The sequence below is a fragment of the Parus major genome, chromosome 3 (assembly GCF_001522545.3).
Source record: "Parus major isolate Abel chromosome 3, Parus_major1.1, whole genome shotgun sequence".
Lineage (NCBI taxonomy): Eukaryota > Metazoa > Chordata > Aves > Passeriformes > Paridae > Parus > Parus major.
Window position 1 is genome coordinate 78,208,584 of NC_031770.1, and position 15,634 is coordinate 78,224,217.

Below are 15,634 nucleotides of genomic sequence, written 5' to 3' on the forward strand. Positions count from 1 at the left end.
ATGGCTTCCAGTGCTGTTACAGCACTTTTGCTACCTCTAGTATTTGTTTTGATGGATTTGGAGCCACCATACTATAGTTTTCACTGTTATTGCATGTCAGGTTGACATATGTGGTATTTCCTCTGTTGTGTATTCATGTAATTCAAAAAGAATTTGTCCAGAAAAATGGACGGGGAAGAACATTAGAGTGCAAGGCAAGTAATAAATATTTAAATGGTGCTTGGGAGTGGCTAATGGACAATACCAAATTCTCAGCTTTGATTTTGCCCCTTCCCTGATTGATTTCCACAATATTTGAATTATAAAATTTTAACTTCCATAAGCACAAAAGACAGGATACAAAGGACTCTTTGTCTCTCAGGACAGGGGAATTAGGTCTGTGAAGGACTCCCAGAGCAAAAAATCCTACCAGAGCACCTGACCATAGGTTAAGTAGGCAAGATTGCCATTGCAAACTGAGATGACAAGAAAGAATATATGCAGACTGCTATTTAAAACAAATCATGTTACTGATTTTTTTTCTGATATTCCAAAATAATTAGGTTTTAGCTGATGTTTTTTAATTTCTCTATATTGCTAGCCTGCTGAGAAGATATCCAGTTGCCTAAGTTGTTGGGGGTAAGATCCATAGATCCTTGGGGCTGTGCACCACAAGATTCAGATGAAATATGGCACAAGTGAATAATACCACCCCAGAACTGACTAAAGCAGAAGGCCTGAAGAAGTAGGGTTAGTGGTATTGAAGGTGTGACCACTCAGATGTGCAGTTAGTTTCACTAGTCTCCTACTTGCTAGCTGCATCCTCTCAATTGCCAAATAATCTGCACAGGTGTCTGCCCAACACCTCAACTGTAAATCTGGAATATTGCACAAAGAGAGCCACTTAAGTTAATTCCTTTGGGTTATGAAATGGAATAATTTCTAGATGCAATGAACTGAACTTTGCTTTCTGTTTTGGGAGTGTATTCCTGAAGAAAGGAATAGTCTATTCTGCCTCAACCCAGGGTGGAAATGGTGGTAATTTTCCTCCTAAATGGCTGTTACAGCTTTCTCAGAACGCCACAGTAAAGAGATGCTGTTTAGCTCTCATGACCATGAAGTGTTTATTAATTTTTGAATATGTATTTATGGGGTTCATTTTATACAGTACATAATTTCCATGTTTGATTCTTAAATGGAAAAAGTATAAAAGTGAATATTGTTTGCTTCTTGAATCATTGATTACACAAAATGTCTTAGACATGAGTACCTAATACTAATAGTATTTTTTTGCTGTTTCATTTCTAAAAAATTGTTTCCTTTGTAGAATAAATTTATTTCAAACCCTTTACCATGAATAACACTGGAGATTAAAAAATGGCATAATTACAGGCTGAAGAACAGTCAAGCAAATAGGCAAACACAAAAATCCCCTTTATCAAGGGAAACGGTGGCAGAGCCAAATGATTTTGCTCATTTTTAAGGCCAGGAGTCATGCCAGCATCATCATCTCTCAGCACTTTTAAGTATGTTCTCGACACCTGATGAGCTTTCTAAAGGCCAGCTTGAAATCCTCATTAAAGCTCGTGTACAGCAAAGGGTTGATGAGCGAGTTGACATACCCAAGCCAGGTCAAGAAGTCTGCTACTTCTGGAGAGACAGTGCAAATGTGGAGGCCCACAAGCAGTTCTTTGATGAAAAAGGGCAACCAGGACAAAATGAAAGCACCTAAAATCAGCCCCAGGATGCGAGCAGCTTTTCGTTCTCTTGTCGTGGAGATTTGCTGCCGGTCGCCAGCCAGGTCCAAGTCGTTCTCAAAAGGAGGGATCCTCACGGATGGTTTGATTTTATCAAACTCTGTGGTTGGGTCAGATGTGGAGAAGTCCGAGACACAGAACGTCTGTGTGAGCTTGCAGCTGGCAAAAGAGTTCTGGCTGTCGGTGCTCCTGTTGCTGAGGTGGCGGCTTGAACCCCGCTTTTGGTAAAGGCTCTTTGCAGCGTGGTAAATTCTGTAGTACAGGATCAGGATCAAAGTCAAGGGAATGTAAAATGCCCCAAACGTGGAATAAATAGTGTAGATGACATGGTCATGCTGAATGCGACACTCACTGGGAATACTGATGCTGTGGTGATTTCTCCAAAACAAGGGGGGCATTGATATGAAAACGGAGATTGTCCACACGGTGACTATCATCAGCCCAGCCCTTTTCGCCGTCCTTTTCCTGGCGTATTCGATAGCGTCTGTGATGGCCCAGTACCTGTCCAGTGCAATGACACACAGATGAAGGATTGAACACGTGCAACAGGTCATGTCGACGCTAAGCCAGATCTCACAGATGAAGTACCCCAAAGTCCATTTGTCTATCATTATGTAAGTGATGCTCAAGGGCATGACGAGAACAGCAACAAGGAGATCCGTCACAGCCAGTGAACATATGAGATAATTTGCCGGCTGGTGGAGCTTCTTGGTTGTGGAGATTGCTGCAATTACAGCAGAATTCAGCAGCATAGTCAAGGTTGTGATTGTGGCCAAGGTCAGGGTAATGAGCATCTTTTCCGTTACTGTTTTTGGCTTTGCAGCCACACTGGCTTCAGTGGTGCAATTTGTGAAATTCATTTTCCCCTCCAGGTTGCGAGAAGTTGGTAATGAAGAGTTCTAGGTTCAGAAGTCATCCATTTGAAAGAGATGCTATATGTATAATTAAAAAAAAAAAAAAAAATTATAATCCCATATTCGACAGAGCAGCAAATAATCTTCCAGGTTTCTTCCTGTTCATTGTTTTTCCTAGAAGATAAAAACACACCTGTTAGTCAATTTAGGATAATCCCATCTTTTGGTAAAAAAGTTTTGCATTTCTAATATCATCTCAAATAAAATGTTGGTCTGTTCTCCCTTCTCTTCTCTTGCCTTTTCTTTCCCCTTTTTTCTGCATTCATAGTTCATTTTTTTCTTATCTAAAGGGCAAATTGGGCCAGATCTCCTGCTGATGTGAAATGGTTATTCCTTCTTCAGTTTTGGAGATTTTACTTTAGGAGGCTGGACTAAGGGACCTCCAGAGGTCCCTTTTCACAAACATGCCTATGATCTTAGTGATACCGATACCAGGAGCTAGTCCTTTTCCTGCTTGTTAAAATACACTCTAGCAGATGAAGAGCTGAGGGAATTTGCCTTTTCATTTTAATTGCTATATGAGAGGCATCAATTACTTTTATATATCACCTTTGGAAAAAAAAGCAGCAGAGCAGCCTTTCTCAGCAAAGGCATGCCAGCATTTCACAGCTTTCTATTCTGCTTTTTCATATCCATATCTGTATTAACATATTAGAAACTGTACTTAAAAATTACCTGGGTTGCTTTTATCATGCAGGTTTTCAACAATGTTTAAAGCTTTATGGCAAATGCTTGGTTTTACATAGCACATCAGTGTTGCTAGGAGCTCATATAGTTTTGTCTAATTATTCCTGACATTTCACATATCCCACTGTGAGTGTCTTTAGAGGAGACAGACAAAAAGCTTCTGCCACTGCTTTGAGATTTCCATCTAATTGTGCTCCCTGTCAGGGAGTCCAGTGTGATGCAAGGAACAATAATTAAAAAAAAAGTTTAATTTTGTTACAGAAGTTTACATTTCTTTTCTATACATCCCAAATGCTAACTGAAGCCATAGTTAATAGCCCATGATGTGCAGGTTGGGATAACCTCTGGGACCTTGCTTACTCATTTGTAATTTATGTTTGCATAAAGGATGAGGAAAACTGAAAGTCTGAATCCTTTTCCATTGAAATAAATGGAAAGATTCCTTCCCCTGGCTTCATTTATCAGAGTGAGAAGGCTTCTTGGTTGGTTGTACAGGCTCCTTTTACAAGCAGGGGAAAAAGATAGCAGCTGCCAGAAATACACTTGTCCCCTCTCAAGACAAGCCTTTAAGGAAGACGCTATGAATCATATCCTGGAAATGCTGATCTTTCTCTATTTTCACTACAAGTGGCTCCTCCACAGTTGCATTTGGAATACATGTCTGATTTTTAGGTTAAATCTGAGAGGTAAAACCCATTCTCACTGACACCAGTGGGACTTGGATTAGGCTCTGAGTTTGCACACGCAAGCTAATGAGGAATTAAGAAATTGAATGAGGAATTATGCATTTAAAGCTAGTTGGCTGCTTAGCTCTGTGTACATATGCTCTTCCTCAGATGTTGGAGTGCCATCTTCTGAATGAGCTGAATGAGGAAAAATTAAAATTAGAAACTTTAGATAAAAACTTCTATTTGTGGATAGGCTCTAGGAAAGCAGATCTGTACTGCCACTGTCTCTGGGTTAGCAAAATGTGAGCTTTATTTCTGCTGAAGGAGCAGCAGAACTGCCTTCCCTTAAAGCATACTCTACTCTTAAGAAACTACTTTAAACAGCTTTAAACTACTAATAGCCTTGGAGGAAATATTAGGCCTGATTATTGAAATTGACTGGAGAAGTCAGATGGAAATCCACCCATCATCTGTAACCATGTGGTTACCACCCATGGAAATGTCAATTTGATTGTTTATCCCTAAAGCAAAAATATCAGCTCAAACCTTCTTCATAAATTGTTCATGGGAGTCTTTTATATCAAGACAGATTCTAAGTTCCTTAGTTTGCACCCTTATTATATCTGATGCTTTGATCAGAGGATAAAGCAAAGAGGTTTTCTCTCCCTCTCTTGCACTCCTGGAGCACAGACCAAAACCAATTGTAATACACATCCTCTCTTCAGCACTATTATTTAGTGAGTGTACCCTGGCCCACAAGCACTCTCAAAGATATTGGAAGACACCATGGAATTCACATCTCCTCCACAGCCACTATGTGCACACACAGGAGATCTTGTGATGCCTCTTGATGTAAGCAGCATTTCTTTCTGCTAGTCCTTCTCTCCTCTGGGGCCCTGAGGTCTCATGGCCCTGGGACATCTCCCCACCCTACATGGTCCCCACCATTTTCTCTGCTGAGCACTGCCTATATACAGGTTTAATCCAGTAAGACCTGAATTGCTATGGTTCTCCTCACCAGATGGCCTACACTGATGTATCCCAAGGAAAATCCTTTCTGAGCTCTACCTGTTCCCTGTATCACAAGAGTACTCTGAAAAATAAATTCTTGCTCTCCTTAATTAACTTGTATTTAAACAAACTTAATCAGATCCAAACATCAGGTTTGCTTTAGGACAAAGGATACTGCTGATAACACAGAGGAGTTTGGTTTTACAAGTCTGCTACTGCTCAGGAGAGCTAACATTTTTTTTTTTCCTGGAAAACATTGCAATAATTGAAGACAAGAAAAAATATAAACAAAGCCTCATTCATCCCTGTCTGCAGGTACCTCAGACACCACCAGCCCATCATTTCATGTCCAAACCCATTACTGGGGAGTTAATTCAGATTTTTCCTTATAGGAAGTGAGCCCTTAGCAATTCAGACAATATAAATGCCACATAAGAGACTGGCACTAAACCAGTATTATTAAGGAAGTATATTTAAATGCTGAAAAGTAATTTCAGCTGTCAAGAGCTGAAAGTTTCTTCTACAGCTTAAGTTTGTGCGTCTTGTCCTCCCTTACCCACAGGATGAGGATACACACTGGCATTATAACTAATTAGCTATAATTAGTTGACTGTAGCCCTGTCTCTTCACCTCCCAGCTCACCTCTTGTGCCAGAGACTCTCCTGAGCTGCTGGTGCCATCTCAGCACTGCCTCCAGGGGCTCAGCCAGGGCTCATGTCCACTCTCCTGCAGTGCCTCCTCCCCAGCCACTCTCCCACTCTCCTTGCTTTTCCAACTGTCTTCTCTCTACTTTTGAATTAGAGGACCCAGATAGAGAGAACTCTGGCCCAGGAAAGAAACAATGTTTTAAACTGGGAAATTATTTACAAAGAGATACCAGTGATTGACCTTGCTTATTAATACAGGGCAGGATTTAAATGCTACTTATCATCAATCTTTTAAAAATGCAGGTGTGTTTGTGGTCATAACATGAGTGTTAACAAGGAGAATTTTACTATGTCTAAGCAATAATAGCTGGTTTCCAGCATCTCTATCTCTTGCATATAATTGCTATATATAGTATTGCTATCACTATAGTAATTGATTGTGGTTTTCTAAGTGACATCTTAGAAGGGACATTAATAACAGTTATTTTAAGTGCTCTCACTAAAAGCACTGCTATGTTTATGTTTTGCAGCTGTATCACTTTAGGCTGTCAGTCATTTCCTACAGAGAGAATTTTACACACACAGACTAATTTCCTGCAGTTGGTGCAAGAAACTCATCTGGCTTCCTCCAAATGGGAATAAATCATGTTTCATATTAGCTGGTTATTGGTAATGGCTTTAAGTGCCACTTAAGAGGAAGAAAGGCGAAAGAGTTTGATTAAACTTAAAAGGAACTGGACAAATTTAGGCTGTGAGATGGCAATGTCCATGTCTGCTCTTGCCAAAAAAACTATCTCCCTCTTCTCAGCAGAGGACCACAGTGTAGCAGAATAATCTGAATTTCTGCTGGACGGATTGACTCCTACTCTTTGGCCACTGGACTTTCCACCATTTCATAACAAATGGAATAACATCACTTGGAGCAAGCAAATGGAACTGGCATTGCACATGTGTATGTACAAAGCAGGTTAGTTCCTTTACATCCATGGTTTTACATTTCCTCTAAGCAATTATTGCACTGTACAGCTGCTACACCTTTGTGCCCTTGACAGCAATGAGTCAGTTTGACTCTCTTAAACTCTGAATTGGTCTGAATGCTTTACACTTTCAATATCTCCATGATTTTAGCTCTGAAGGGCAAGAATCTGTGCCATGATTTGTGAGACAGTTTATGGAAAATATGACTAAAGACATTTATGATAATGCTAATATTTCAAACTATGAAAATATGCTAAACTTTCAATGCTCTTCCTCTTCCTTCAAAGAGGTTTTCTCTTCCAAGTTTATGTACAAAGCCCTGAAATTCAGGCTTTTCCCTTGCAACTTTCTAGTATTGCTTTTGTAAATGTTGGACTTCTTGGCTCCTTGGTAATCAAATGACACAGCTGAGTTTAACTGAAGATTATAGGTTTGCAAATACTAAGTACTGTACTCTGGGATTCTGGTTTTGCTTTGGGTTTCTAAGGATGTCAGTGCTGCAGAGGTCATGCTATGGATTTATGTAGGCACTGAGGCTGTTTGTAATGTGTCATGTTTGGAAAAGCAGCATGCAAAAGCTGAGAAAGTGGAGGTGGTCAGAATCACGCCAACCTGTGGCAAGACTGTCAGCAAAACAAAATCTTCTTGTCACCAGGCAGCTCATATCACAGCCACAGCATGAGATTTTAATGCCAGTTGTAGGTAAAATGAAGGCAAACTATTAGAAGGTGCATTGGGGTTGTCTTAGAGAAGTGTAAACTGGGGTAGGATAATAAAAGAAATCACTATTTTTGTGTGAAAACCAAAATTTTACAAGAACCTGTCTGAGGAATTCCTAGCTGCATTATGGGACCATAGATTTAAAGATGCAACCTTTTCTTACACAGACTGAATGAGGCCAGGAGTGAAATTACTATGAAATTTGTAGGAACTGACCTATAAAATTGACTTTCAAGTTAAGATTTACCCTGTGCACACCGCTGAAACAAGCAGCATGATGGAAAGACAGGACTGAGCAGTAAGCAAGGTGTGTGCAGGAATAACTGTGTGTTTGCATCTGTGGGCATCCTACTAACGTTCATACGTGTAGTGACCCTGTCAGAAATAACCAAAGCACAGTATGTTGTAATCAAGGATATAATGGCCTGCAGCCTGTCTTTGTGTAAAGTAGGTTTCTAGGGAAACAGGGATACCTGTGCTTCAGCTCAGTCCTGGCCAGAGAGGATGGGCTGAGTGAACAGCACTGGGGACACTGCTGGGCACAACAGAGAACGTGCTGGGTGTGGCAGGTACCAGCACAGGCACCTGACACCAGTCACAGATGATGCCCCAAGGGATGGCTGGGTTTTGTAGGTGGAGTTACATAAGAAATGGTTGAAATTCACATAAGAGTGGAGGGGAGCACTGAGGACTTTTTGGGAGCATGGCCTTGCAAAATCCACAGCACCTCAGCTGCTCCAGCAGTAATCACATATAAAGCTGAGTGTGCCTATAACAACTCTATCACAAACCAGATTTCACTGGTTGTTGCAAAACTGGGACCGATGGGGAGGTGGTAATTTGGCCAGAGTTGTACTTTTGGGAGGAGGCTGAGATGGAGAAAGGGAGTGTCAAGTCTGGTGAAAAGCACAAGTGGAAGAAGAGACAACAAGGGGAAACGTGAGTGTGCCTTGGTCATCCACAGCCAAAATCAGGGCAATAACCCAACTTGTTCAGACCAGAGCACAAGAGTCAAACCTGACACCATTGTTGGGAGGCTGGGAGGGCTGGGCTATTCCCAGCCAGCATAGACAGAGGGGACAGAGGGACGCAGCACTCTGGTGATGCCTGCACCAGGCCTGATGGCTCTGAAAGCTACCCATCACCTCCTCAGGGCAAAGGGGTGTGTCTGTGCCCTCTTGTCCTCTTGCAAGAGCAAAACCAAGTGTTTGTGCAGGCCAGCTGTGTGTGTGTGCAGGAGCCCTCACGGCTCTGCTTATTCTCCATTGGAAACTAAATTCTGTCTAAGAGATTGCTAAAATGTCAAGCTGTGAAGCGGTGCTTAGGCACTGTTATCTCTGTCTTGTCACTGTATGTTGGGATGTTGCTCTCTGTCTCTTTTGCTGAAGAGCCCAGGATAAATGCCAGGGTGACCATGATGTTCTAACTCCCTCAGCATCAGAAAGAGGATCTCTGTTTGCATATCAGGAAGACTTTACCTTCCTTCCCAGTGAACCTTGCCAGCCTGTAGGATTTCTTTCCCAAGTTAGAAGCCTGGGAGAAAACTGATGGGAGAGGAGAGGTGCTGCCTCCAAAAACCATTGCTGTGGTTTTTCAGGTTTTTTAAAAATCCACCAGCATTCCGCTATAGAGGTAAGGTTTTGTGGTGCAGATCTTGGCACATGCAAATGAGAAACAATAATTAGTGATGATCTTCAAACCATGCTCCCTCCCACAAGCAGTGGTATAATTATCATTCACAGATGATTACTCATTTTTATCTACTTTCAATATGAAAGTTAGTAAATCTTAGGCAGTGAAAGCTTGTAAGATGCAACTGAGCTGCAATCTGATACAAATTAGGGCTCGATGCAGATTTAATCCTGGTTTTCATAAGACATAAATAAAATTCTCTGGGATAGTAAAACACACAGATTTCTGAAAAAAAAAAGCAACCTAGAATAGCACTCTAGTTGCAGTATTTTGTAATAAATAACACTCTAAATTTATAATAATTTGGTTTCATGAGACTATCAAATAAAAAGATTACTTTAAAACTCATCATCACATCTGTTTAGACCCTTAGCACAGTACACATAAAAAGTCTCTTTTGTTTTACACTACACAAAATACCCATGTAAACTTCAGCCCATTCCTGGTAGTTCATTTCAATATACCCTTTTCATGACCTACCTTATATCCTGAGATGTTTAACTCGTGGACACCAGAGGCTTTAATTTTCTATACCATAGAGCCAAGAGACATAGGTAGCTGCATCTTGCAAAATCTTTTGAGGTAGAATTTATAGTAATCAATTGTACAACCCTAACCTGTCAAAACACAGAAGTGCTGCCTTTTCCACCACACTGTGGCATAAAGAACTTCTCCCTATACCTATTTTTCCTCCAGAGATGATTTGTGGAGATAGAAACTTTCTTTCACTATCAATCTGTTCCTGAAAGAACAGAAAATAAAAATATGTTTTGATTTGTTTTCAATTTGTTTTGCAGATTGCATTTGTAGAAGTGCTGAAATGAGCTATTTGGGTACAGAAACATCACGTTACATTAGTGCTGAATGGGTTAATCCACCCAGCCAAGAAACTGTAAATTCTCAGTCATGGACTTCCTGATTCCCACAGCTAGACAGCCTTGTTATGTGTGTTAACCTGATTAAAGTTATCGGACATGCTCTCCCCTGGTACGTGCATGACATCTATATTAACAGAGGCAGCAAGCTTGTTTGATTGCCCAGAGCAGCATTTAACTACTCTAGAGCTGTGCTTCTCACCTGATCTTTTCTCAGTGCAAAGGTACTCTTGATCCCTAATGATATCCTAATTTATGGTCAGGCCTGGGAACCTACACTTACCTTAACCTCTCAGCTGGAAAGAAAAATACGATCTGTGCCTGTCACTGACCCTTGCAACCTTCATGCTTAGCAGTCACTCTCGCAGAGACATTATTCTCTGATTAATTTTTTTTAAAAAAAACTTATGGTTAAGACTGTCTTTCTTGAACTTCGTATTTCTAAGTATTTTTCACTACTAAAGAAGACTTCTCCTCTGTGTTTTAAGTTGTACCTCACTTAGTACATGCATCTTTTCACATGTTGTGTCATCAAAATTCCCTCTCCTCTCTTTTAAGAAAATTTTTAAAGATTTTAATTTTTAAAAATTTTTTATTACTTTTTTTTTGTTTGTTTGTTTTTGCTAATGTTGTTTTATAAAGTTGACCTCATCACTGATCCCTGCTATGGATGTTCTCATGCTTCAGGAAGATGTAGAAACTTCAAAGACCTGGTGACAGACCCAAATCACTTGCTATGGAGCAGGTGGTTACGGCAAGGGAAAACATTTGCCCCAGGTTTCGTGCTGCTGTCAGTACCCACTGCTGCTTTTGGCTTGGCTGTTTTGCTCTGCAATTCCCTTTTTTTTTCTACTGAATGGTTCAGCAAGGCACACACAGGCACAAAAGAAAAGAGCGTCGACGCTGGGTATTGGCGGGTCCTGGGGCCCTTCATAATCCTTCCTCCTACTGCTCAACCTTCCATTCAGACTATTTGTTCATTGACTGTATGACTAACACCTGCAGTCAGATAAAATACAGGTGGGAGGACAGCTTGGATAATGAGATACACTCTCAGACATTGGCAGCTGAACTGTGCGAGATCGTTCCCTGCAAGGGGAGAGGACAGACAAGTGTGCCATAGCCAGCACTTACAGCCCTCCTGAGAAAAACAACACTTGGGATGGTGCTTCACTGATGAGTGGCCCAGGGGCAGGTATTCATGAAGCTGGTTAGTAAGGTTCAGCTGAAAAATGAAGGCACACAACATCTGAATGGTCCTGAGTAGGCGAGACCCTCTCCCAAACCTGCAATTCTTCCTCCAGCCATGACTTAGTCTGCCAGGCAGCAACCAAGCTGAAGATCCATCCATAACAACTCCCAGAAACATTTTGCCAAAGCAAAATAAACTACAGTCACATCTGCCTTAAAAAAAACCCAAACAAAAAGACAGGAATTCCAGCTGTAGAGACCATGCTGTCATGGAACTGAAAGACTGGTGCTGAAGTGAAGCCCTGTTTCTTAGCTGGGAATAGCAGAGGCAGCATCTTCGTGGTTGAAAGCAGTACAGAATCACATAAAAGGTGCTGGAGGACTCAGAAAGAGAGAAGTTCACTCTATTTCTTCTCAAAAAACTCTTACTTTAAAAACTGGAGCCAGGAACGAAATGTTTCAGTGTTCTCTTGGTCACCTAACAGCGTAATCTCTCTAAGTAAAAAAACTTTGTTTCTCCTTTTGAATAGGCTTATGAAAAGAAAATCCATTATTCAAACTCATTTTGAATAATGTTTAGTCTTAAAAAACATTCTTGACTTCCTCAGGTTGTATTTATGTGGATAATGGAAGCACTGTCCATAGACCTCCAGACCTCAAGGTAACTTTTAAAAGAATAAGAGTTACTTTGAAGTTTAGTATCTTTTGAACTAATGATCTGTTTGTTTTGTAACTAGAAACAAAACTACCTTCTTGTGAGTCTCCTCCAATGGTCTTTTGGAGCAGAAATCATGCAGAGCTTGTGAAACTGTTGTAAATCATGACTGTTTTGCTGAAGCCAAATCCCATGTGGGAAAACTATTTTTCAAAAAGAATCCTTCATTAGAAAGAAGTCTATTTCATTTGCAAACTATTAAAGCACCTCACTGGAGCATCTTAAAAATTCCTCTGAAGAATAACAATTCCATGTCCAATATAACTTGAAAGAGCTGCTGTGGGAACAGCTGGGTTTTCTTACATGCTGATAATCCTTATTTTTACTTCTTTGAGTTGAAGATCCCAATACAGTTTGCAAGTCTAATACTTCACATACTGTAATGGGCCTGGCAGGAGGCACAGTCCAATGCCTCATTTACTAGCACCTCCAGGGAGGGAAATGCACTTTGTGAGTGGGAGACCATGTAAAGGCAATGGGATTGACTTTTTTTGCAGCTCCTGCTGACTGAACACTGAGTCAGTTCTAGAAATTCAGCAGCAATCTAAGTGGCCCATGAACTGGGCTTATCATCTCTAGGCACATGCCTGAAATCCTATTTAGTCTTCATTGTTTTATAGTTTGAAGCAAACCTAAATATGATTCTAAGAGTGCAACTTTGTAGGGAAGACACATTCCCTATGGGGAACAATTGTTACCTAGCCACCTTTCCTGCATCACCTGTGTCTTTAAAGACTTCGATTGTAATGATTTAGGCCCTCAGTCTCCTCTTTCCTAGCTGAAAAGCCTGAGCACTCATTCCTCATATTGATGAACTGTGCTGTTGTTCCTCTTACAGAGGAGAAAGCCCCTACATGTACTTTATACAGGAGCTACATTATTAAAGATGCTTAGGTCATGTAAGTTGCTGAAACCCTGGTCCATAAAATCCCTATCTCTCATATAAAGATAGTTAAGCATTAGCTTCCTGGTGCATAAATCCCTTCTGAGTATTGGTATGAGGCTCCTAAATTAATGATCTGCTTTAGGTTTCTTTTCTGGGGAGTGTTCTCAGGCTCAGAGCCCTGCCACGGAGCACAGCATGAGTGGCAGGGTCAGGATACGACTGACAGGAACTGAGTGTGCTGTGGTCTGTTGTGGTTCTGATGCTTTGCATTTAAGTTACTAACTAGAAAGGGAAGAATCTGCTTTTCAAGGTCTCCCAAATGCATTAAGAGGAAAACTTTAAGAAAAATCTGCACTGAATTCTCACCTGTGAATATATTTTCCATCTCAATTTCTCATCTTGCTGCTTAGAGACATGTCAAAGACACACAAATATTTACTGATGAATATCATTTATTCAGCTCTGGGGAAATGGTGCTATTTGCATTTATATGGAGACTATCATTTTATACAAGCTAAATGTCACTGTACATGTGTTGCTCTTCTAGTCAATATTTGTTTCTTGCTGCTATTCTGTGTCAGGAGACTGATGTCAACAGAGTTTATTTAATCTACATATGACTTGGTTCTGTACACAACTGCAATTCATAACAGCCTCAAATGAACAAATCTGACAGACTAAAACTTAGCAATTCTTGAAGTTTGATCTGAGATCCTTTGAAGTTAATGGAAATGTTTCCACTGTGAGCAAAAATATTCCAGATTAGGCCTTAGTGAATATACACCCTATTTTTCACTGATAAAATGAAGGATATGACTCACACAATGGCTCTAGACCTGCTTTGAAAGGAAAATTTTGTGTGACTGAACAAAGAGTTTTATTGTAGCAGAAGGTGCCGTGGGTCCTTAATCATGTAGAAAAATGTCTCATGTTGGTGAGAAGCACTGGGCTGATGGCATGAGCCGGCTGCCTGGGACTGTGAGCGTGGGATTTCCATCTGGGCAGTGTGCTTGCTGCAAGCACAGGAGAAATGAATTACTGACATGTGGTGTACAGCAACATAAAGGTCAAGGACAGACTCCTGTTTAGTATGAGAAAACACTTCTTGTACAAGCCCTAGGTGCAAATCCTGCTGAGGCAGAGGTATTCAGATATTAGACTGGCTGAGCTCTGGTGGCCTGAAACTCTCAAGTTTGCCAGTTGAAGAGGGTCCAAAGTTGCTGCAGGACATTTATGGCAGTATGAGTTTGTATTTGAACTGAACTCATGTTACCATTGCACTCTTAGGGCAAATGCTCCAGGGGTTGGGTCCTGACCTATGATTTGAACAAATAAATCTCCAGTTAATTGTGGTCAATAGGTCCTGAAAAATCCCATGAAAAAGAGCTCCTGCTTTTATTTCCAAAACTTTGCTGCTGGTAGTGGAAGCCATGAGCTGAGCTGATGGCACATACAAGCAATTATTTTGGTTACCCAAATAAAATAGCTACTGTTGTGATACTGCAGTTACATTACTCAGGGCCTTAGCAATAGCTATATCTATCTCTAGCTTTCATATGAAGACATACTCTTTCCCTGAAACCCTTACCATACACACAATCAAGCTAAAATGTTTACTTTTGTCCATTGCCTGGAATAACTAAAATATGTGTCTGCTTTTGGAGACTTTTAGTTGTGACTAAGCTCACATAACTGGCACTTTGATGACTTGTCTGGAGCATCGTGTAAATACAGAATAAGCAAAAAAAAATATGAAAAAGAATTCAATATCAACTGTTTCAGACATGTCATTATATGAATTAGTGATAATTTGCTGTCAAAAACCATAGGCACGCTAAAATTAACCCACAGATACAACGACATATGGAGTAATTACAAAATTTCACTCACTACAAAGATTGAGTCGTCCTTTAGCAGGTGCAATAAAATACAATGAATCCAAGTCTGTCAAAAGTAGTGTACATTAAAATAGCAAGAGCTGGTGTGTGTGATGTAGAAAGAAAAAGGGCAATGCCCCTGTTTTTCAGCTACAAACTGTATATACCAAATTTATACTTTCCCCTTCTGTAGTAATTTGATTACACTGAATACAGAAGACTGTGGTTCATGTTAATAACATCCTATGATGACTAGCACATCATAGCCTTTTTAACCTGAAAAATGCTTATGTGACCATTTGTCCTGCCCTTGGTTGGATTTTGCTGCAGCAGTTCATACTCATAACAATTAAGAGATATTAATATCATGCCAACAAGGACAGGGTCATGGGAAAAGAGAATTAACCAGCATTCCCCCTAAGTGCTCCCCCAGATGCTTCTCTCAGAAGTATGGACTGATTTTAAGGGCATAATATGTTTCACACCTACTGTGTGCATTTCAAATATATTTTTTCTCACTAAGAACAATATTAATTCCTGAGTTAAGCCAGAGTACCTTAAAAAGCACCACAAGCAAAGCCCTGATTTACTCTGCCTCAGAAATTAAGGGGAAGATGAAGGGATAGAAGTTGTTTGTCTCTCTTGCTTTACCAGACATCTGCATAGGGAAGCTTGGATAGATATAGGCTTGAGTAGAACTTACTGTGGGATCAAAGGTGAATACAGCAAAGTGTTTTAAAATTAATCAGTTCTATAAAGCTAAAACAGCATATGTTCTCTAACTCATACAAGCATAAAAATGAGTGCATTGTGTATGCTTTGTACATACACAATTACTGTGAAATTGTACATTATGTTATTCCTTCAATACTTTATGGAAGTTCATGAGCCTGAAGATCCTCATCATTTTGAGAATTTGAATTCTGATCATGAATGCTACATCTTTGCTGACTCGTCTGCTCCCCAGGTAACAAAAGGAAAGGAGCTGACATTGCATGATCTCTGTTCACCTCAGAAAGGGCTGGAACAATATTTAC

The 15,634-nt window shown here is 40.3% G+C and overlaps 1 protein-coding gene across 1 annotated transcript; it reads right to left on the reverse strand.

Annotated features, from left to right (window-relative positions):
• Nucleotides 1–1,078: 1,078 nt before the first annotated feature.
• On the reverse strand, nucleotides 1,079–5,511 carry HTR1E (5-hydroxytryptamine receptor 1E). The gene has a single exon (XM_033512887.1). The coding sequence runs from the start codon at nucleotides 2,594–2,596 to the stop codon at nucleotides 1,502–1,504; it is 1,095 nt and encodes a 364-aa protein (XP_033368778.1). The 5' UTR covers nucleotides 2,597–5,511; the 3' UTR covers nucleotides 1,079–1,501.
• Between the last annotated feature and the right edge of the window lie 10,123 nt (nucleotides 5,512–15,634).

Excerpts from the sequence above, each read along its gene's own strand:
- HTR1E (XM_033512887.1), bottom strand. The coding sequence starts at position 2,596 with ATGAATTTCACAAATTGCACCACTGAAGCCAGTGTGGCTGCAAAGCCA.